Consider the following 24,672-nt stretch of genomic DNA (forward strand, 5'->3'; position numbering starts at 1 on the left):
TCATTAATTCATTATTTACTTTCCCAATTCACAGTAATTATGACGAAATATGATAGGTTTATTTTATATGATGATTTGTACCTCAAATGGTAATACAAACGCACGTTTATCAATTGAACACATTTTGCAGAATTCAGACTCAACATCCTACAAAATCTACTATCGAACAAACTGAATGGTCATCAAAATTTTGTCCTGCTGTTCTGGGATGCGATTTGTTTTAGACGAACTCGGCTAAGAATGGGTCATAACACAAAAAGCAGCTGAAGAAGTCAAAATTAGATCCCTTTTAATAATCCTTACTGAATATCTTGCTGGATTGAATGAAATTGTTAAATCAGAATGATTTGACATAAATTTAAATATTTCTTATTAGTCTAAATGACTTTGTCTTTCTTATACTTACTGAAGTAAATAATCAGAATGATTTTGCATGTTTAATAGAAGGAATCGTGACATGCAGTTTTTAAAATATAGTCATTTCAACAGTTCAGAAATTTGGAACAAATATGACCAAGTTTGAAAACTCTTATCAAACGAGATAACCAACTTTTGCCATATTTCTGACAATTATCGTAAAAATATAGCCTAACGTTTGCTGAGTTTATTAATGTACTCATCGATAAAAGCAAATGATTACTTGACGAAATAGTAAAATATTCGAGATCAATCTGAGTGGTCAATGTAAACTTCGTATATTGGCTTTAATGCATATTTTTAACTTCACGTTTATACAAGTATACTCGACTTTACACTAACCTCTTTGGTATACGTCAAATGAAGGTAAAACTGATTGCATTAGTAAAATTATGATTGTGTTGGCCTATCATGTGTTATTATTGTTTTTAAGTCACGAGCCATCGTACCTGGTTGAATCATATACCTATTGCGATTCAATGATTTTTATTAGAGAAAAATAGGTCTTGTTGCGCAAGATCATCAATTGCTATACATAATACTATGCATGTTGATATAAATTATAAATAGGTCTATTGATCGCAAATTGCATCATTAGGTAAACTAAACTCACAAAATATCAAACAAAGAAATGAACTTGATAACAAGTTTATATTAATATATCATACACAAGGTCAAAAAACAAAAACTTTCTAACGAAATAATTACGATTTTCTAAACAAAACCTAAGTCTTATAAGGTCATGAACTTCAGGTATGAGAAAATTGGCTGTTGACGTCAGAGAGGTGTGACTTGGCTCATTCATAAATGTAAGTCTCGATTAACTAGTTTAACGACTTACAAATGCAGACTTTGTAGTGTATGCAAAGTTTGTTTGTATACAGAGAGTTTTTTTTCCTAGTAAAGAGTTTTAGATTCACCGTTATGGAAAAAACCCAAATTAAGAATTATGGAAAGTTTTTCGGGTCAAGAATTTGAAAGTTTTGAATTTAAATTTTGAACCACTGACGGATTAGACATTTTTTTGTACCTTTACTATCTGCATTAAGGCCCACAATTAAAATATTTCGACATTGTATTGAATAATCAAATAAATTTTACCGTGTTAGCAAATTTTAGTAGTTGCCACTGTTGAAGTTTTAGACATTTTTCATTAAAATCTCTGATTCCAAACCACTGAATGGTAGATGACAAGTTAACGCCCTCTGTTAGCTAAAATATATCGAGCATTAATGTATATTTATAGACCCATATCCCACTCATAGACAGCTGTTGCAGTCAAATGATCTGAAAGTTTGAAACCTATCCAGATTTAAATGCCATCTTCCCTTGGTTCTAGACCCTATATTTAGGGTGAAAGTTCAGAAATAAAAACGACTTCGTGTGTATTTGACTTTACTGCAGGCGGTTGAATTACACTCCAAGTTACATTATCAATTATATTTTAATTTATGACTTCAAAGGGGTGGATCTTTAAGTTGAGTAAAGTAATGTAGGGATGAATTTGATTCAAGTGTCAAGGAAAGGGAATGTGGTTAAATCGAAAAAAACATGCATAACCAAATTTCAAGGACATTTTCGATAAGCATTCATTTGTCAAACCAATACCACAAAGATTTGCTAATATAAACACAACATAAAATATAACAGATCTTGATCTTGAATGAATGACGTGTATCGAAGGCACTCCCTATCATCATACCCCTTGCTAAGGTTTTGTTTATGTCTTAAAGATAAAGATAATAAAAACCCTTCCCTTTTCGAGTTAAATATTAATCTTAAGACAGGCCTTAATCATGGGTTAGCCAGTGCGTGCAAGTTTAACCAAAATGCGGACAATATAACATAGAAAGACGGATTTACGAACGTTTCGCAGAAGAGATCCGGATATCTCTGAAACAAACAATAAAATATTGTCTTTGAAATTTGGTTAAGGTTTTGACTTAAAGAATTTTTTGTCCCTTCTCAATAAAATCTGCTGCTGCTTCTATGTTTCAGCTTCGACGATTATAAGGGTAATCATAGATTGTAAAAATTGACCGATAATATTTGTAAGGAGAGCCACTCCTAATCATTTATTTCCTAAAATATAAGGAGTTTTACGTTCTACTCTTCTGCGCGAAATTGGGCTTAAGAAAATGGGCAACACCATGACGTGTGCACTGAAGGAAATATTTCCATGACGTTGGTATTTGTCTACTCTTTGTCAATTTCCAGTAGCCCGTATAAAGTCGCGAATAGACGAGGTACGGTGTCCGGCGCGGTGTACGGTGCGGAATGATCGAGACAAACGAAAGTAGAAGGAAAGAACACAAGAGGTAAGGGCTCGGACTTCGTGCGGACACGATTCGTTTATTTTATTTTTTACTATATCATTAATGCCGCACCGTACACCACACCGGACACCGTACTTCGTCTATTCGCACCTTTTTACAGGGCATCGATAACTGCTTAAAAGAATAACTGCTTAAAAGAATTGCTTATTTCATCTTTATCAGGGCTATCGAACAATCAAAGGTGTCCTAAGTCAAATTATCTATGACCTTCAAATGAATGAAAACTGGAAAATTCTGGTTTCTAATGGTATTCAGGTATTGATTTTATTTGTGAGATTCGAGTATAGTAATATTTTCCTGCTGTACACAATGGAATGTTGGATGACGAAATAGTTGTGAAATAGCCTAAGGTCGGTGCAGGTCAATTCATATCATGTTATTTCAAAAATATAAATTACAATGTTGTTTATATTAAAGCAACAACCATAAAACAGCAAATTATCTAGCTTCCTTCGAAATTATGAGAAAAATTTCGGGTAAAAGTTGACGCTTATTTTTCCAGACATCCCACACCGTCTTTTGATTACAATATGAAGCGGAAAAATACTATGCCTCGAATATCCAGAATTAAGATAATTATTATGAATGGATTCTACGTCACGATATATTTATTCTAGCCAATCACAATGCGATATGTTAATGATGTAAACACGGTATAAAAGAAAATTACGCTAATGTTTACTTCAGAGTCAGGATTTCAGGCAACGTGTAAATTTGAATATCATATTTCAAATTACACTATAATTGTTGAATTCAATTTTCATTTCTTATTTATCGGAAGTTTGAAAAATATTTGAGATGGAGGAACCTTTATCGAATAAGCTGCCCTTACCTGAGTGTCAGATAGTGAGTATAGAGCAAGTCGATAACAACCAGTCTTTGACTGAGTATTTACAACAGTATGGACAAGAAATCGATTATAAATACGCGCCCGCGGTAAGTTGTATTTGTATTTTATTGTATTAGATATTTATTTGGGAGTTAAACATGGAAGCAACCGCAGATACACCCAATATTTGATTTTTCATACAGACACTTAGAGCAAGTTTTTCAATTAAGGGCATTTTGTCCTGGACATGAACGCACTTAGTCCTGGTTATGAAGACACTTACGACTGACTATGGCACATCTTTTAAAGATTTAACATTTAACATTATTTATGTAGGCTCTTTGCCCCCCCCCCCCCCTCCCCCCTCTTTCTCTCTCTCTCCATGAACATATATTATGATTTTTATAAATCGCCGGCCCACTGTGGTATTATATCTAGAGCGCGGTATTCCCTGGTGTTACTTCCCTCATAACTTCATCAGAATTTATGAGTCACCGAAAACCGGCACTACAGATGCCGGTAGTGAATTTAATTTGGGTTGAAACTTAACCCGATACTTCCTTGTATCGGCTTCATTTAATGAGGCGTTTATCATTAAATTTCTAATTCAACAAATTTGTAAAAGGAAAAGATATTGCAGGGTGTTATTACATCATCGTTTTTGCTTTTGTGGCGGGATATCTTCCTATTTTAAAAAGTGTACTCTATTCTATAGAAGAAAAATCGATATTCAGTTAATGACGTCTCTTAGTAGGTTAAGGGTAATTGTCCTGTCGATGCTAACTTCTCATTTACTCGAAGTTACTTCACACAAGCAAATTTTTATGTCCAAAATTTGCTTTCAGGCCTGATTTTGGACTCGATTTGTGTTAATGAATTCGAGTGCCAACTATTATTAGCCTTCGTAAATATGTAAATTTTTTATATCAAATTTACATGTCACAAACATGACTCAAAATTTTTGTTATTTTACTAAGGCCCTACTTATCACCTAATATTTGACTAGTTCTGAGAACTGACGTGAGTACACTAAGGTCAATCTATGACCTAGTTCCATGACCTAGTTTTATCCAGATGAAAGCGATTGTTCCAAAGAACTATATGCCAAACAATTGCTAAGGCATGGGCCTTTGATGATCACAATGGATTTTCTTCTTGTCAAACTGTATGTGGATCTACTTTCATTAAACTGGAGGATTTGTAATCTGTAGCAATCTGATTATAAAAGGATTAGTAATTTTTCATCCGCTTTCATCTGAAAAAAAACAATGCAACAATGTGATTTTGAGTTTAGCAGTAACACCCCCTCATAGACAGCCTTCATATTGTATAAAAAACGTGGTCCAAGATTATATTGTTTCAAGTAGCATTGTCTTCAGGATCTAAAGGCATGGGGAGTTTTTTTTTATGAAAACCAACAGAAACAGGTTTTTGTTTCACACCAAATCAGTTGATAACTGTAGTTTTAATCCCCCTTTCCGAGTGGTGTGAATATTACACGAGGATGTGCAATTCCTTTCCTCGAGGTCATTTTCAATCCACTTGATTACCTTTAAAATCAATACCAAATTGCGAAATACCGAATAGTGAAATGAATGTTTAGATCGACGATGGCTGAATTGTTATTTTGATGTATCTGAGGTGTAACGGAAGTCTACAAACGCCACCTGAACATGCCAATGAGCATTTCGGTTAATGTGAACCCCAAATTCGCGATAATGATTATTATATATTTATATAATATACATGTAGTCCTAATAGGTCTAATGTGGACAATTTATCTCTTTTTTTTTGGCATCCATAGGTTATTAATGCCAATATTGCACCGAATAATTCCATATTTAACATTGTGGATATCCTGTTTCTAATATTAGATACCAGACTGCCAGGAACTGGTTCTGATTTGTTTTGAAACATTATCAATCAGTACTTGGCACTACTAACAGAGTTTTAAAAATAATTCATAATTACGTCATCGGCTTTCACCTACACTGACCTTGTGTCACCTTCAACCAGACGTAAACATATTAGATCGTCTGGTTGCAGTCAGAATTTATTTTTCATCGATTTTTCTTCGTCTGGTTATAAGGAAGACCTGGGAATTATTATTTAATCAACTTATGGCTTATAATAGAATAGTCCAAGAGTTCTGGTTCTGTAGATCACTCTACCCAGTTCTTCGTGCCAGACCTATGTCTGATGAACCCTCATGTAAAAATAACAAAAACAGTTATGAAACAATATGAGGCCAACATGAGGTTGGTGCAGGTTTACTATTGACTCAAAGCATCTTCTAATAAATATCTCGAACATGACCCAAGAAAAGCAACTGCTATGAACTGGACAGTCGAAGATTCCAACTGTTCAAGTCGACGACATTAGCCTATTCCTGTGATGACAACTGGCTCTCAAATTCGACTAAATTTGGCGATTGATTCTTCCTATTACCATCATTTAGTTGCCTTAAAATTCTTTAAGTCACAAGGTCAATCTGATTAAATTGAAAATTAAGTAATAAACTTCACTTGCGGAAATAAAACACGAAACGAAACACCAGATTGTCATTTGTACCCACCTTCAGAAACAAACTTCCCCAAAAGCAAGCTACTAATCAAATGAGTTGAAACAGGAAAAGCAGATGCATTCCAAGAATAAACAAACCTTTGGGTAACTTAACTAAATTATTTACGACCCTTGGGTAGAAATAACTGACAACCGATCATATTTCAATGACCTTAATTAAAAACAATTGACAATAATTGTATTATTGAACTGTGATTTATTTATGCCATTCTAGCCGAATCGTGACCAGACATTAATCATGATTTCAGGATCTTTGTGGACTAGTAACTACAAGAACAGTTTCAGAAACGACACTATTACTTTATATTCAACATTTATTCAATAAATAAAATTATTATCGGTAATGACAAGTTTTCGCAGGAGATATTACGAAGGGCCGATTGCAGCATAATGCTCGGTAACTAGGTGTTGTGAAAATCTTCCTTCCAACAGATGATAGTTCTTGGTAATGCGCAATGTTGATATCACTATCGTCTCAAAATTACGTTGTGCACAAATCAAAAGGGATGTAGGCCCCCCCCCCCCCCCCCCCCCCCCGATAAATGGATTGCAAAAAATCTGACAACCCACCGATTTTATTACTGCAAATAACAACATATTCCATTGCACCTCCGAATATCTTACTTACGATCAATCAAGTCTGGTTACGAGCCAGGTTAGTGGAAGGTTCTATCTTCACTTAACTTATGCACTTGAGAAATAGCTTCTGATGAGTAGAAACAAACGTTAAATAATTTAATTTAGTACGTTCTGAATTGAGTGGGCAGGTGGAACATTCCTGGATGTTTGAGAAAAATTCTTTTGAATTGAATCACGAAGAAAGCACGGCTTAACATAGACCCTTTAAATATTGCTCCTTTGATTTAACTTTAATTAAAATAATGATGAATATTGGTATAATCAACATCAACAATCAATTGGTCATTTTGATTCTGAATCAATTGGTCATTTTGATTCAAAATCAACGTCGTCATTTTTTATTCAAAATCAACGTCATCATTTTTTATTCTAAATCAATCGTCATTTTTTATTCTAAAACAATTCGTCATATTAATTCTAAATCAACCTCTACATTTGGAATTCGATGGTCTGTGTACTATAATAACAGTTCAATCAATTGCGTAGTTATAGAGCTATTTGGTTTCTAAGAGCCGTTAGGTTGCATGAATTAGCTTTCTAGTTACCAATAGATTTGCTCTACTTTCTATACCCTCCAACGTAATAAATTCTTCATTAGATTTCATCCAATCAGTTTAAAACACATTATTGATCCCTACTGGTTTACTCTGTATGATCTCACTGGAAGAAAGCGACAAAAGCATCACGAAGTAGACGCGAACGTACGTGTCAAAACGCTGTTAGAATATCTTCACCAACTATTAAATTGATTAGGGTGGATTTTTAGCTTTCAGACTGAATGTAGGCCACGGATTGTTACATAGATGAGTGGGCTAAATTCAATTATATAAACGATGATGCAAGTTATTTTAAAACCTCGCATGTTATTTTCATCTACCCACAATCCCGTAGTCTTTGTACTTACATAAGTGGCAACGGCAAGGCTTCAATAGTTTATTTTTTCTTCTTTCTTATCCCCATACGTCATTACAGTGTCCAACTAGTCACTTACTTGACGCATGGACAGTTTTTTTCTTGCTCAATACATTATTTGATAGAGTCAAACGAGAATGGAGTCTCCTTATTTTCTTAAAAAAAAAAATAACACCATATAGACTGTCACTCGGGCTTGGTTTATTAACGACACCCAAAATGAAATGAAATGGTGTTTTACGTCTTACTTTTCTGCTCCATATAAGGATGATGGAGATTACAGAGCCTTTGTCATAGATATTTTAAAAAGTTGCCTCTTGAATATTGTGGCCAATTCCACCCAAACTTTCATAGAAATACTTAAAGATGGGTTCCCTTATTTTCATTTATGAAAATGAAAATGCTAATACTTATATGAACAGAAAGTGGAGGTGTTCTAATGACTTGGAAAAATACCAGTTTGTCTCACATGTCCATAATTAATTCATAATTAGCTAAGTTAGAAGGGAATTACCAGCAGAATTCCAGAAAAGTCAAAATCTTTTTTTATGTATCCAGATTGCATTTATGATTGGTTAAAACTCTGAATTACATGTATGTGCAATAAGATCATAATGATATGATTAAAAATAGATGATAATTCATTAGAAACACCAATTAATCAAATAGTTTAAAATAAGGAAACCCATCTTTAAGCTTTGTTATTTAATGTTTGAGGACCTTCAAATTGCTCAGTAAGCAGTCTCTCAAAGATAACCTTATGTAAACCTATTGCACTCTGAATAATAACTATAAAAGCATAACAAATATCCATCGTTAATCGATATTCTAAATATAACACTCAGATCCGGTACTAACTGGTTTAATGTATACTAAACTAGCAAAACCTGGAACCAATAAACAAAAATTTCAACCAATTTTAGAAGCATTTATATCGCAAACATGTCAATAATAATAAGTTTAGAAGATGAATTAAACAGATGAGAGTCAGAAATTCTATTTTCGTTCTCAAATCATTGAAATTACTTCAATCCCTCTTACTAACTCCATGACGTCAATGGCATCGATCTTAGTCTGGCACTGTGCCAGGAATCACAAGGTTACTGCCGATGTTCCTATAGTATCAACATGCCTGCCTAATATGGCATTGTTTGATAACATAGGGTTAATAAATAATCATTTAGGAAATCGTCGAGCAGGAATTTGTTTTGATCTTCTTTTAAAGACGCCCAAACACTTTAATTGATTTTCTTGGAAATAGTAAAAATCGATCGTCCTCCTTCTCGCCTATACAATGTGATTTACTATAGTGATAGACATTATTCTAGCTTCCAGGTTTATTGTAACTAAAATAAAATGTCAGAGCCTGCTATATTGTCTTAAGCATTGTTATACAATGAAGATAGATAAATATAAAGAGGACAAAAGAAATAAAAAACAAAGCAAGAGTTAATAAAAGAAATAGAAAGTAAACAATATGAATGTTATTTTGCTATTTGAAAAGACGTAGTTCTGCGGAAATTCTGCGATCTTTTATAAATCATCTGTATCAGCATACTTGTTGGTTACTGAATTATTTCAGATGCCTTAATCAGAGTCTATAGAATTTCAGCTGCGAACATTTGCATAATTTTCTGATCATATCAAAAAATGGCATTATGTCTTGATGGGCTATAAGAAGATTGGTGTCCAACGGGACATTTCTTCATTAGTCATCGGTTCTAAGAAACCATTTATTAAGTATAGTTCAAGTTGACTATAATTAAAAAAACGTAAATGGTTCCTAAATGGTCGCATCATTTCGACTTAAATAAAGTTAACGTCTGTCATAAACGGATATTTTCCATTCTTGCAGCATGGTACTCAAGCTAACGAAGATCCTGATGATTTTGCTAGTAAAGATACCATTGAAAGCGTGGAGGAAGAGAGAGCTAATTGGGGAGGAAAAATGGAATTTCTTCTCACTTGTATTGGTTACGCTGTGGGTTTGGGAAATGTTTGGAGGTTCCCGTATCTTTGTTACAAAAACGGAGGAGGTAAGGATAAACACTTTGTTCAATGTGGAGATTTTGGTTTGTTCCCTAACATCAAAACGTCTCGGTGCTAACTTATATTACATTAAATATTCCTCTAAATGCAACCATAACCAATGCAAACCGGAAGTAGAATCAAACTATTGGCGGTAAAACTCTCAAGTTAATATACTGAGAATCTTGTCATATAAACATGCCTCCAAACATGTACATCCCCATTTCAAGTCCATCCCTAATACTTATGTATCCAGATCAAGCTAGAAGCAAAAAGAACATGATACTTTAGAGTCATATCTTAAATGTTAGGCCTACCAATCTTGAAAAAGCATGTAAAAGAAAACGACTAACCACTGATTTGCACAATCATTCCAAAACACGTATAGTTGCTGTTTCCTGACGTCAGAGCAGGACTCGTGGTAATAGAGTTATTTACTATATTGATGAGGTACGGATGTCCGTAATATTCATAACTATAGATCAACAGGATTTAGTGTAATACATTATACCGCGAAGACACAAACAACAATAAATGTATGTCCGTAAACGACATATACTTATTTTCACACCAGTTTTACATCCTTATACTTTTCAGTACATGTTTTGGGCTTGGTTATTATTTAATGTTGGGAAAGTAAAAGAATATTCTTGAAAAAAAATTTCATCTTTCCTGAGCTTATAATTTAATTCCCCTTCAAATTCGATGATTTCAAAAACGCCAATAAAACTGAAACGATTTGATAAACTTAATAATGTGTCAAATTTCCCTATTATGAAATAAATGTATTGTTCGCGTTTGAAGAGTTTCGTAATATTCTTCAAGAAAATTCCAAATATAAAACTTCATTTATAAATTCTTAATTTCACAATTTCACATTTGAAATTAGTTACTGTCAAAATGGCAGCCAATATCACGAAACTACAATTGTTATATTGTAAGTGAAACAGGAAGATTTCCTCTATTCTCACGTTGTTCATTATTAAAGCAATACGTTCCCATACGATTTACAAATAAATTATTAGTCAATTTATCAAACCAACTTGGCTAAACTGAAGTAGAACGTTTGATTGAGCAAGATTTCAATTACCAAACTTCATTTCTAAAAAAAATCTAAAAATCCCATACACTTTACAAAGTATTACTTATTCAATAAAAATAACCAACGAATTTCCGTATTTGAAATATGACAGATTTGATCATATATATATATATATATTTTTATTTTTATTGTAGGTGCCTTTTTAATCCCCTATTTGATTATGTTGGCAGCGGTTGGTTTACCTCTGTTCTTTATGGAACTTGCATTTGGCCAGTTTGCAAGTTTAGGGCCAATTGCTATTTGGACTGTCAACCCCATTTTTAAAGGTAACTATTTTCATACTTTTACACTTAATAGCAAATCAAAGTACTACTTAGATAAATGGTTGACCTATATACGTAAACGTAAATTTCATGACCATGACAATAAATGCTTATATATTAAAGTAATAATGATAAAAATAATGAACTGTATTTATATTCAAATAGAAATGAGATAGCACATGATAGTATCTCATGATAATGACTATTCATATTGTGACGTAGTTTATACATGGATTTTACCTATATGACTTTAACAACATTAAAAGTCTATTAAAGCTCAATTAATACTATGACATGAGTCTCAACTCATTGAGCTAACGCATGTCACAGAATAACCCCTCGTGTTGTCCACGTCAAAATCACATGAGATGCTAATTGGATGATATTTGTCATTGATAACTTCACGATCTGTTATATAACATATGGAAACATAAGCCATGAGCAGACCCTTTGTGAGACAAAAACTTGATTTTAGACCCACTTAAAACATGATGTTTAAATTACTAACTATCTGATAGAGCACAATTTCAGACAACCTACAATCAGATCTCAGTATTTGACTCTGGAAAGTGTGGCTGAAATTGAGCCCAGACAGCTTGTAAAGCAAATATGTTGACTTTTTTATGAATTTTCAGAATGGTAGGTTTCATTTTTTGAGGCCAAGAGTGATTCCGATTATCATATGACGTAAACATAAATGAGATAAACGATGAATGTTCAGATGAAAAACAAGTCTGGCATTCGTGTCATTCATTTTAATTTGTCAAATATATTCCTAGACCGTCTACAGTAAAATAGTCGTCAAGAGACACTTAATGGCCAGAACTAAACTGTCTGAAGACTTTTAATTTTGAAAATTGAAAATGGCCGACATAAATAATACAATATTAAATTATAATAGATTTTAAAAAGTTATGGCTATTCGAAACTAAGGCGACGACCAATTATGAACGTATCAATTGTTTTTTGTATAGAAAGTTTACAACCCTCAGTGTATTCTGACCACTTAAAACTGTCATTTGCCAAGCACTGCTTCCTAAATTGACAGGAACATTTTTAATACCGACGAATTTTCTCGCCTATGATTATGATTATGATTTCGAAATGAAAGACCAATCAAATTAATAGTATGATCTTTTGTTTTGTAGGATTAGGTTATGGTATGGTGATATCATCATGGTTAATCAGTTTATATTATAATGTTATTATAGCTCATACATTATTTTACCTATATTCCTCATTTACTAGTCAGTTACCTTGGATCAGCTGTAATAATACCTGGAACACAGAAAACTGCCTTCCTTATGAGTTTACTCTTACTGATGAAGAACGTGAGTTGGTGTTTTTCCCTACTCCCCGAGATGGTCCCGCTTTATATCCTAAACAGCTGAGCCATATGTCTATCAAAAACGGAATCATTCCTTTAGATCCTGGTGTTCAAGGATAGGGTTGAACCGTTATTCCTTTAATCTGAATCTAATAGATTTTAAGAAGGTTTCAGTGCACCATTTAGCCCGGGATCTAGTGCAGAAAAGGTGCCTTAACACTTCGACATGGACCACAAATGAGGCATTAAGAAAATCTTTCACACGTATCTGTTGTGGCCCCTTTGCTTCAAATAAAGCCGAGACGAAAAGGTTTACCTGAAAGGTTGCTGGCCATTGTGACCAAATTAAAACAGGTTCCAATGAAGTTATTGTGACATATTTTTGAATATACATGTAATAAACAAATGACTATATTAAATGCAATTATCCTAATTGTTTTCAATTTGCTTGTAGGGATCAATTACACGTCTACACATGCCCATAATGGTTCAATGAATACGCCTAGTGAAGAATATTATAAGTGAGTATTGATTTTAAAGCTACTATGATGCTTTTAGGGATGTTTGATATATTATGCTACAGATTACAATGCATTTGCCTACTAACTAATGTTGCCTAAATTAATGTTTATATAGTCCCGATCAAAATACCTTGCCGATGGTATTCGCGTTGCATTTTGTAAAAAGTAAGTACATTGCTACGATCTTCTTTCAGATATTACGTTCTAGAACAGAGTGAAAGTATTGATGACTTTGGTACTGTTAACTGGAAATTGGCAATCTGTTTATTTCTTGCCTGGTTAATCGTAGGTGCATGTTTATTACGAGGTATCCAGTCTCTTGGAAAGGTAATTTTGTTTCTCTGATTTACCCTATTATCTTGTTTAATTCCACCTTTATCAATGATACCCAAAATCATTTGACCAAGAATGTAGCGATAAATAAAGACAACTACTTCTCTCTTTATTTTGATTGACTTCTGTTAATATTTTCAGGTTGTGTATTTTACCGCTGTATTTCCCTATATTATGTTATGTATATTGTTAATACGAGGTGTTACTCTAGAAGGTGCTGTTAATGGTATTATTTATTATCTGAAACCTGATTTCAGTCGACTGTCAGATCCTAGGGTATGTAAACTAAATTAGTACATCATCTTTTAAATTGCGTACAAGCTTTAATTTTGTGACTTTTTGAGGAAAAAATAATTTCATTTTAACGTTCTTAGATCTTTAAAGTCACCGAGAAAATTGAAAAGAATACACTTGCGTGATAACATTTACGCGACCAACATTTTGTAGATTGTTGATGTAACCCACATTTTTAAATATTATTTATCGTGTTTGATTTTATGATTGCATGTTAGCTTTAATAAACTGGCAAATCAAGAACTTATCTGTACTGAGTAATCATGCCTTACTTATTTCATGACCTTTTTCAGGTATGGAGCGATGCTGCTACTCAAATTTTCTACTCATTAAGTACCTGCAGTGGTGGTCTTATAGCTATGTCGTCTTACAACAAATTTAAGAATAACTGTTTCAAAGATTCCCTGATTGTCGCCTTGATTAACTGTTTCACCAGTATTTTCGCTGGATTCGTCATCTTCTCGATTCTTGGTTTTATGGCTCACGAAAAAGGCGTTGAGGTTTCTGAGGTGGCTGCAGGAGGTAAATACACAGTTAGCTTTAAACCTGGTTGAAAGAATGGGCACTGTTGCTGTGCAAACAAAAATTATAATGGACATTAAAGCCAGACTTTGATCGCAAAAAATATAACTTCAAATTAGATATGTTTTTTTTCTTTTACAGGACCTGGATTGGCCTTTATTGTATACCCAGAAGCTATAGCAAGAATGCCAGTTTCACCACTTTGGGCTGTTTTCTTCTTTCTGATGATGTTAACCTTAGGATTTGGTTCACAGTTTTCCATAGTGGAGTGTGTTTTGAGTGCTTTGACTGATGAATTTCCCAGATATTTAAGAACTCATAAAGGATCTTACAGTTTCCGTATAACAGTTATGGTTACATCATTCTTACTTGGTTTACCAATGATTTGTAAGGTAGGAGGCATAACTCTTTTTAAAATTTCCAGACAAAATTTCTTCTCTGTGGACGAAGGTTTTCACTCCTTTTGCACCAAATCAAAAATAGCGTTTTACCAGGTTGATACCATGATGGTATTCCTTGACAGTTGAAAAGGGACAGAATGCATTTTATATGGCGTTTATATGAACGATGTTGTTTATTAGCCGAAACTGGATCATATTTTTTTTCAAATTGATCATCATAGATGTTTTTATTCTTTAGGGTGGAATACATTTATTGAACCTCGTAGACTACAGTGTTGGTGGTTTCCCATTGTTGGTCATTGGTTTCCTGGAATTGTTTGTCTTGAATTGGATTTACGGTGAGCACGTCTTTTACAAGAATCTATTCTTAGCCTACTTAATATGAGCAGCATCGGACTGCAGGTGTCACATCTCCATTATAAGGATTCTGAATAGATTTCTTCATGTTAAGGCAGATAACATCCGAATAACTGCCTTACCCTTCCTTTTATGTCAGTCATTTTGTCAGTTTTGTAGGATATCTTATATACAAATGCAAATTCCACACGTAAAACCTTTCTTTTTTCTACCTTTTTAGGTTATGATAGGTTCGCTGAAAATATTGAAATGATGATTGGATTTAAACCCCAAATTTATTGGAAAATTTGTTGGAAATATGTCTCCCCCATAGCTGTGATGGTGAGTATTTTTGTTATTTCAGTTTAACTTTAAATTATTCAAAAATAGAAGAAAACCAGAGATTGAAATAAGATAACATTTAGAATAACAATATAAAGGGAACAAACCAAGGTGTTTTCATATAACATATAAAAAAGACCAAAGCTGGTACCAAGAGTACACGAATTTATCACTAAATCGAGAATTAATATTAAATATTTTATTCTTATTTTAGCATTGATTTTGCATTGAAACCTTTATCCTTTTTTCAGGTAACTATTCTATGCAATATGATCTTATATAAAGAACCAACATTTGATGATAAACCCTATCCTAGTTGGGCAGTGGCATTGGGATGGTTAATATCTCTCTTCCCTATTGTTGTTGTACCTGTATGGGCATTGTTTAAATATTGTACAGAAGGTGGCTTTACAGTAAGTTTATTTTACATTTTCTAATAAAACTCTGACGTATTTACTAACTATCTGGTTGATTTTGGTCTAAAGTCTTGGATTATAATTTGATCGAAATGGACTTCATGGAACTGCTATATATATATAGAGCTAGGAACAGTTGTTAGAATTTCAGACCAAATTCCTATGCGACCGTTTTGATGACGCTCTAACCGTACCGTGTTGTCGGCAGGGACGAGGCAGGTTTCAGAACAGCACTTGGGTAAATGGTGTCTCGTCATAATAAGATATATTTTTTTCGGGCAGATACCCTAAAGAGTGACCTGTAAAGCCGATAGATGTCATCACTCCTGATGCCTCTGGTTGTGTTTAGGAGGTTGATGGATCTTATTTCATTGTATTTCAGTAATTCAGTAAATCCATTTCATGACTTATATGGATAAATGTATTTTCATTTCAGTTATTACAAACCAATATGCAGCCTACAGAAGACTGGGGACCACGAAATGAAAGACTGAGAAGAAACATTATGCTCCCCCAATTTTTAGACGCCGCCCACATCCGACCTCAGGAGTTTAATAGACTTATAAACAGTACATCAACGGTCAACACCATTGATACCCCACTAGGATCCACCATGTCTGTGTCAGTTAACCCTAATGGTCACTCCCCACCGTCCATTACATTGAACAATCTTCTCAAAGTCAGTAAAATTGACAAAGTGTAGAACGCCGTCGAGTGAAAATAGTGTAAAAGGACTATGAGTGTGAATGATGGTTGAATGACTTATAGTGACATATTTTTCTCAGGATCTAGTCCGAAATCAAAGACCCAGTGAACTTGGATCAAAAAGAGCTATTTTATTAGATGCATATCTGTGATTTTGTCTTAAAGGGCATTCCATAGTACAAACCGGGTATAGAGTTTAAAATAATTATACATATTATAATAGAGGTTTTTTTATTATATATACGAATGTCACTGCCAGATGAAACAAGGCAACGTATATGCAATGTATAGAATAGTGCCGAAAACGAACAACTAAGAAGCACTATACAATGTCAAACATTGAGGCCTTTACATGTATAATATTCAATAAGGGCAATAGTGGCATGTGGATTGAATATTTGAAAATTGTTAAAGTTTAACTGCAAAAGTGGTTGTCAAAAGTCAACTGTTAAGTACTTAATTCAAATTAGTTTTAAGTATTTTTTCTCTCCTTGGCTTGTTAGATGCTGAGTATATTTGCTTCAAATTTCATTTGTCGTCCTCAAGATATTAATGTGATTTTGATTGTATGTTCGTCCATTTGTCGAATCTCGTTTAAAGCTAGTTTGTACGTCATTGTTAATTTTTTAGAGACTATTTTTGTAGCGATTTAGTGTTGGCAAATCCAGCCATTTGAAATTTGATTGTTTATGGTTCTTTCATGTTGGCAAGTCTAGTCATGTTTAGTGTTATGGGTTTTTGTTATAGATTAAGCCAATGTTTTTAAGTGGTTTATGTCTTTTAATGCTTCTTTTATGATTGTAATACTGCCTTGAAAATGATCTAAAATACAAAAAAACTCAAAATTATCACAGCCAGACAGAATATTATCATCGATTCATTTGTATCTTAGTTATTATCCCTGTCGACTCTTTAAGTCAACGAATCTCTTAGTCCTGCCATAAATTGTCTTGGAAACGTGTTTGGTAATACATGTTTTGGACCCTGCTTTTGACCATGGGTCACATGCTTTTCGTTCTATTTCATGATCAAGATTATCGTACATGACCACAAATTTATATTACCTTAGCTTTTTTGTCTCAGGATACATAGAATTTTCTTCATTTGCACGTCTTTTATTCAAGAATATTATTATTATTATTATACTAATTCATAAATCATTGTTCAAAATCATGAATTAAAATCCAGCGCATATTACTTATACAAAAATCATGTTTACTTATAGAAATGTTTGTAAATAATATAGAAATTTAGTATTTGTGTTTTAACATTATACAAAAGTTATTAAATGTATATTTTGTTATACAATGTAATTGTACTTCCTCTCCATGAATTTGTATTAGACAAATTCAATTCTATTTTTAACTATACAAATTCAATTGTATTTTGAGCTATACAAAGTTCGGAAGATAAATTGATACAAAAATGGTCTTAATTATAGTAAATAAACTAATATTATACAAATACGAAATATTATTTTGTATATTGAATTAATCAAAACCATTAGAAATTTGTACATTATACAAGCTCAAAGTGTTGACATTTCCACACGTTTTTATTAGATCCATGACAACATCTGCATTAGTCCGAAGATTGATTTATAATAGCTGTATATAAATTATACAAAATCATTGTATACAAATTAAACAAAATCATTGTATATAAATTATACAAAATCATTGTATATAAATTATACAAAATCATTGTATATTAACATCATGGTAATTTATTTCATTGTAAATCATTCATTATGATGATCTGAAAAATGATGATATACTATTTTGATCATTTTGAAACTGTCTTCTTAAAGAGTACTGTCCCAGAAAACAAACTTCTAACCATCATTGTCAGAATTTAGAATCATGTTTTTGAAATCAGAAATAAAATTGAATCCTATCGCCTACAGTTTGTCAGAATCAAAGTTAGACCTTTGGTATGTCAGAATCAAATTTAGACTAACGGTGTGTCAGATATCAAATTCATTTCCATTGTGTGTCAGAAATCAAATTTAGACTCATGTTGTGTCAGAAATCAAATTTAGACCCATAATGTGTCAGAAATCAAGTTAATATCTATCAAGTTTCAGAAATTAAATTTGTATCTATAATATTTCAGAAATCAAATTTGTATCTATCAGGTTTCCAATTTCAAAAGTTATACCTATCAGATATAACATATGATTAGTATATAACATGTTGATACCATTTTATTGTTTATATATAGATAACAAAATAACATAGTATATTATTGTTCATAACAACTTTATTTCTAATAAAAACTATATAAAATATAGTGCATATTTCTTTGTTTGTTTTCATTTATTTTATATCTAAATCTAAATCTTCTAGAAATGTATCTAAAATAATATACAACTTTTCTCATTCACCCGTTCCATCAACTTCGATTGCTTCAAAGAGATTTTGATATCCTTAGTATATGTACAGGGGAACATATAGCACTTGTGGTGTTAGCAATTCCTGACATGACTTCATGCTGCCTGGTATTGCAGGCTAAGAGAAAGGTATAGAATTCATATGATTTCCATAAACACGTACCAAATATCTTCTATTCTGTACTTTTATTGTCAGGAAGTAGGCCCTACCCGTAACTCGGACGTGATATCAATACGTTATGGGCTTGACATAAAATGTCATTTTTGATGGCAGTTGCTCCGATCACAATAAAGTCGAGGGGTAAGATTAACCCTTCTTCGATGTATCCTCGGATTTCATGTGCCTTACATAGGTACATTGGAATCGTGACACATTTCAGTCACATTCGTGAAGTATCCCACAAGGAAAAACCATTAGGCTACTACTTCATAATATAATAATCAATAATCAATAATTATTGAAATACAACGACGTTATGTATTTCCGGTAGAGAGAATGGAACTGATCGATCATCAACATTGGTGTTACAGAATACAGTTTTCCCCCTTTATTTGTAATGGCGTTACATAGCCGATTCTTATTGATATCCAGTTGTGAACCATATTCAAGATTCAGTAAAATGAATTGGTTAAAAGTGTAGTCTCTAGAACCTCCAACATTAGTACTATCTAAGAGTACGAAAACCATTTAGTTACATAGTTAAGTAATGTCTAGGCATATACATATCCTTCTTTCTGTCATTGAGAAAACATCTCAGAATGTCCATTAACCAATCCCAGCATTCACAACAAAACATCATAATAGCCATATATAATGTTTCAGATATAAATATTATTTTTATAGTGCTTTTATCTAAAAAAAATGGTGATAAAAAATACGACTGTTACAGAGCTGATTTCTTATTTAAATGCACACGATCACCAATAATCAATTATCCCATATCCCACGGCAGGGGATCTATTGGATGCAACCGTGGATATTAGTACCTGACTTCATACCTTTCAAAACATTGAAGTACTGCAGCTTTTAACACCCACCATTAAAAGACATCGGAACGGTTGCGTCCTTGTTACCCTTAAGCAGGGGAAGCGGCAGGATGCAACCAATGATGTGAGTTCATGACTCGATACTTGCTTTAAACAAGTTGTCGATGGTGTAGATTCTGAACACCTTCCATAAAAGACCATCGGGTTGGTTGCCTCCTGGATCACCACAATCACCACATTCTTGCCGAATGCAGCCTTCCATTAGTCGATTCGAGTTGACCGAGTCGAACTGTAAAGCATATATATCGCTATGCCGCGATTGCTGCCCAGCTTATGGTTGATCACTTTGCAATTTTTTTTCTTGTTCTAGTTCGTTCTTTTTTTGGCAAAATGGGTCGATTTGTCTTGTACAGGGCACCTATACCACAGATTAATGATGATGGACTTTTATCACTGACGATTGTTACACCATTTTCACTATAAAACAGAAAGTTTCTATGTAACCTTGATAAAGGAAATCGAACCCCAAATTCAGATCCTACCCACACGACTTCAAAGGGGTCATTAATGCTAGATGAACCATTGAGTCATTGATGTTTGACACTATAGTCAGAAAACCATCATCATTTAGGCCAATCAGTGGAGAATTTTCAGATTCATTTCATGTCTTATGACATGGAGTGAACGGAAAAATGAGGGTTTGGTTTCTACTTCAACTTTGACAAGCCCATAACCTCACCCATAAAGCTTACCTTGGATGTTGTGTTTTTGAATAATCTTGAGTAATTAATGAGAGAGGACGACTAAGATTCTTTCCATCATTTGCGTTCCCATTTAGCTTCTTAGAGTCTTCATTATGGGATTTAGCAATTGATGTCTCTTCAGTTGTTCTACAATTAATAAATTACCATATTACATATATATAGTTCTTCCAACAGAGATACTAAATAACTTTATCAGACACATGGAATGATTTGCAGTACTGGAAGATCCACAAATCATACTGCAATAAGTAGAGCCCAAATTGTGCACTTGGCCGTATCCAGTAGTTGGTTGTCCAAATTTACGTTACCGCCATATCCAGACTCAGTGCCGTTTCTTTGGATAGGAGACAGGGAAGGTTGGATGTTACAAAACTGAGAATGACCCGTCTTTGACACCTCCATTCCACCTCTTCTTCCCTCTGTCTCGTATTTATCATAAAGATCTTAAATGTCTGCTGCTCTGACCTCATCTTTAGCCTTACTCGTCGTTCGCCCTCCAACATAGTGGTTGATAGAAAATCACTGACCGGCTTTTGCATTTTGCACACACCAGATTGAATTGAGCGTATCTGTTCACTCGTTAAATTTTGTATAGCAGCGTTTTAAAAAAAATACTGATCTTACTTCGTTCCTGGTGAGGTAGGAGACAAAAGACTTTTCATGCCAAACTTTTCTGTGTTTTCATTCTTTGCAGTCGACGTAGAATTATTGCCATTGGGTTTCGTGGAATCATCGGATCTAAAACAAACCAGTAGTACATAAATAAGGATAATAAAAAGGTGCTGAGATTCATTTTCAAATACTAATAGCATTGATATGTTGTGTAAAAATAATATTCCCGAACAAGATTTTCATTACCCACGGTACTTAAAAAAAAACTTTAAATTTAAATTGGGCGTTATAGATCTAAAGGTTCAGTCACAACGTAGTTGATGGTGGTTGCAAGTGATTCAGGTAGAATGATTGATGAACAGCCCGAAGCCGTTTGTGCCCCTTAAGGATTCCTCGTTATTTGAAAATCAGAAAAGAGTCGATTTAGAAACATTGTAAAAAATTTTACTTTGATATTAGGGTACGATCTCTTCTAAATGGTGTAGGAGGACGATCTCTGGTCAGATGAAATTGTAATTCTGAATCTTCAGTTGACGCTTTGTGATCAAATTTAGAGAAGAGACTGAAACAAAATAAACGACATTGCCAGCATAATGTTTGGTAGATTATTAATCACTGATAACTCAAATCGTATTCATGTGATGAATGGAAGGGCACAAGGAGATACCGTTTTAACCTACAGAAAGTAGAAAATCTCTAAACCTATGATTGTGGTGAGTATCGAGGAATATGGCTATAACGTTGATCTGAACCTGGATCTACCTGTTGCAATATTTGAGACAATTTTGACATCAGAATAATAATTTCGCAATGAAAACTTACAGATCTCTTTCCTTTACAGTCATTCCTTGACTAAGGGCTGCAAAGGGACAGGTAAACCCTTCCATTCCCGAACTTCCACTATTCTCCCTGAAAGGTATTGTATCAGGCTTGGATTTATCGTTGTTTCTGAAAATAATAATTTGAACTTTAACTATATATATATATATAAATATTGACACTGAAGTTGAGCTTTGGTCAAAAATATCTACACTTTTCAAACGCCAAAATGGCAAATGGTAATTACGTCATAATGTGGCCAAGATGTGGAATTAAAAGAGCCACGTCGAATCAGAATGTACACCATCCGTAGGTGATAAAAAAAACCTCTTTATTTCTGAAACAAGCACCTACATTATTGTTTGATTCCCGGTTTCTTCTTCATTCATCAATTTTAAATCGATAGTTTTGTTTTCTGTTGTGGGAGAACTGACCTCATCTGGTGATTTTGGATTTTCAACTCTGAAAGATATAAAAGAAGTAGTCTAGAGGACAGCTCGTTATTAACTTCTAGTGGAATTCCCATCATCTAAAAATCTAATCAAGATATGCGACTGTTTTTGCGTGATGCAAACAGTTTGATGGTTTCAGATAAATATTATGTGTTACAGAAAAAAAGCCCTTAATGGAATTTTTTCGTCCCTCTATTCTGCTTCAGACCAAACTATTTGCAAGGATAAGGAGTCAATTCTACAAACGGGTGATCATCAATAAGAAGAGTTTGTAGTACACCTGTTTTCCTTTATTTCATTCGGACGAGTAGACCAAAACAATAAGGTTCAATACATACAATGAACCCATTCAACTTTTTAAAATGGCCTGTTTAATAAAAAATGAACAAAAGAAATTAAACAAAGAAACAAAAGAAACTTACATATTCCTCTCTTTGCGACCAATTTCTTGACTAAGGGCGGCAAAGGGACACATCGGTATCAGTTCTTCCTTTTCAGAACTCTCATTGTTTCTCTTTAAAGGCCCTGTGTGTTGGTTTTCTTTATCGTTGCATCTAGATATAAAATACATTTAATATAGTCTACAACAAGTCAAGGGACAGATTCGCCATCCGTCACAAAGCACAGAAAATAGTGAATTGTTTATTCAAATTTAGTCAGAAAACAACCACATTTGTCTTTCAAGTATTTCTATGACATATCAAGGATCTGGTCACGTGATCTTTACAGATGGTGGCTGAAAAGCAGTATCTGGTGTATTCACCTTGTGCGTTAATAACGGCACAGTATCTTCTGCACATGGAGTGGCACAAACGATTTACAGACGCCATTGGAATCTGCGCCAAGACTCTTAGGAAAGCTGCACTGATTTGGAAGCGGTTGGATCTGGTTTAGTCGTCATTGGATGTCATCTCACAAGGGTTCTATAGGGTTTAAGTCGAGGCTGAGTGAGGTATATGGTATTACTCTAATGTTATTTTTTTGAAGGAAGGTTCTGGTGGCAATGGACGGGCGTAGTTATGATGGAAGGTGTGGTTTTGGCGTCTGTCAAAATGTGGTACAACGTGGGATCGATGTCGATGTAACGGGCAGCTGTGACCCCGTGGCCTTTGTCTGGGCAGATATTCTGGAAGACAACAGGTTCAAGTTTCTGATTGCACCCTTTTTCATAATGCTTGGCCCTCCCCACGGATCTCTTTCAACTACACACTGTTCTGTAAAACGTTCACCTCTTCTTCGCCACACCCGTACTCTGCCATCTGCGATGGAAATGCAGTACCGACTTTCGTCTGAGAACACGTGGATCATCACTGCTGATGCCGCCAATGTTGTCGTTGGGTGGCCCACACAAGGCGTTGCTTACGATTATGGGGAGTGAGCACCGGACCTCTTTATGGACAGCAGTTGCGGTGCAAATCCCCACCCCCTCCCTCGCAGCCCCGAAAGCAAAGTTTTCGGGCAAAAATCTCATAACTAGGTTAAAGATTCGGGCAATCTCAGGTATCTCGCCCCCTCTCGACCGTAGACCTGGTTCCGCCACTGATGGACAGCGACATTGGTGGCCAATGGTCTTACGAGCTGTCTGTGGTGAATCTGTCATGCAGATGTTGCCGCAGGATATATCGATCTCGTCTTGGTGTTGTTACTCGGGTAGGACCACTACGTGGACGGTCATCAGTACTGTTGATGGTGTTGTAACGAATCCAAAGTCTCTCAATGGTTAGTATACTACAGTTAAATGTATTGGGAATGACTTGAACACGTTGTCCGACATGTATTCGTCCGATGGATTGTTCACGTTGTTGGGAGGTTAGACGTGCCATCAGCTCGCTGTCTTCACGGAAACTGAATTCTCAGCAGGCGTCAGTTTGTTTTTATACAGAACTCTGGTACGTGTTGCACGTGCATTTCGATTTTCCTTAATCACTTACAACTTGCTCCCACGGACAGTATAGAACATACATACATGTGGAATTCCTAGTTTGAGGATTTATGTTTTTCGTAGATGACTATCTACATATATTCAAGACACAAATCAACCCCCGAAAATGAGAATAAACATGTTTGCAAATTCACAGTCAATGCGTACAATTGTTCGGTTTCATTTAGTCTAAAAAATTCATTAGAGCCAATTCAGATGGATTTGAGACGAGTTTAAAACTATTTTTAAAGGAATCTCGTGATTTGTCTCCCTTGACATACAAATAAAGCATGGTAAATACACTTACATGGAAGTTTGACTTTCCGTATCTTCACTGGTATTATTTTCTTTAGTTGTAGGTGAGACGGTTTCTTCTTTTTTATCACTTGGACTTTCATAATTAAAAGATAGAAAAATTT

The 24,672-nt window shown here is 34.2% G+C and overlaps 2 protein-coding genes across 2 annotated transcripts; one reads left to right on the forward strand and one right to left on the reverse strand.

Annotated features, from left to right (window-relative positions):
• Nucleotides 1-9,628: 9,628 nt before the first annotated feature.
• On the forward strand, nt 9,629-15,622 carry LOTGIDRAFT_104165 (hypothetical protein; the record flags this gene model as incomplete). Its single annotated transcript, XM_009053290.1, has 12 exons — nt 9,629-9,752; nt 10,981-11,112; nt 12,258-12,440; nt 12,635-12,700; nt 12,891-12,957; nt 13,152-13,284; nt 13,432-13,566; nt 13,878-14,093; nt 14,226-14,498; nt 14,746-14,845; nt 15,085-15,185; nt 15,437-15,622. Coding segments are annotated over 12 exons (1,716 nt in total), but the record flags the coding sequence as incomplete, so codon positions are not given.
• Nucleotides 15,623-20,026: 4,404 nt separating this feature from the next.
• Nucleotides 20,027-24,155, reverse strand: LOTGIDRAFT_152774 (hypothetical protein; the record flags this gene model as incomplete). Its single annotated transcript, XM_009053291.1, has 8 exons — nt 20,027-20,162; nt 20,438-20,575; nt 21,074-21,187; nt 21,510-21,623; nt 21,884-22,009; nt 22,235-22,342; nt 22,755-22,886; nt 23,908-24,155. 8 exons carry the CDS (start codon nt 24,153-24,155, stop codon nt 20,027-20,029), a joined length of 1,116 nt encoding a protein of 371 aa, XP_009051539.1.
• Nucleotides 24,156-24,672: the final 517 nt, after the last annotated feature.

This window comes from Lottia gigantea (genome assembly GCF_000327385.1).
Source record: "Lottia gigantea unplaced genomic scaffold LOTGIsca_2, whole genome shotgun sequence".
NCBI lineage: Eukaryota > Metazoa > Mollusca > Gastropoda > Lottiidae > Lottia > Lottia gigantea.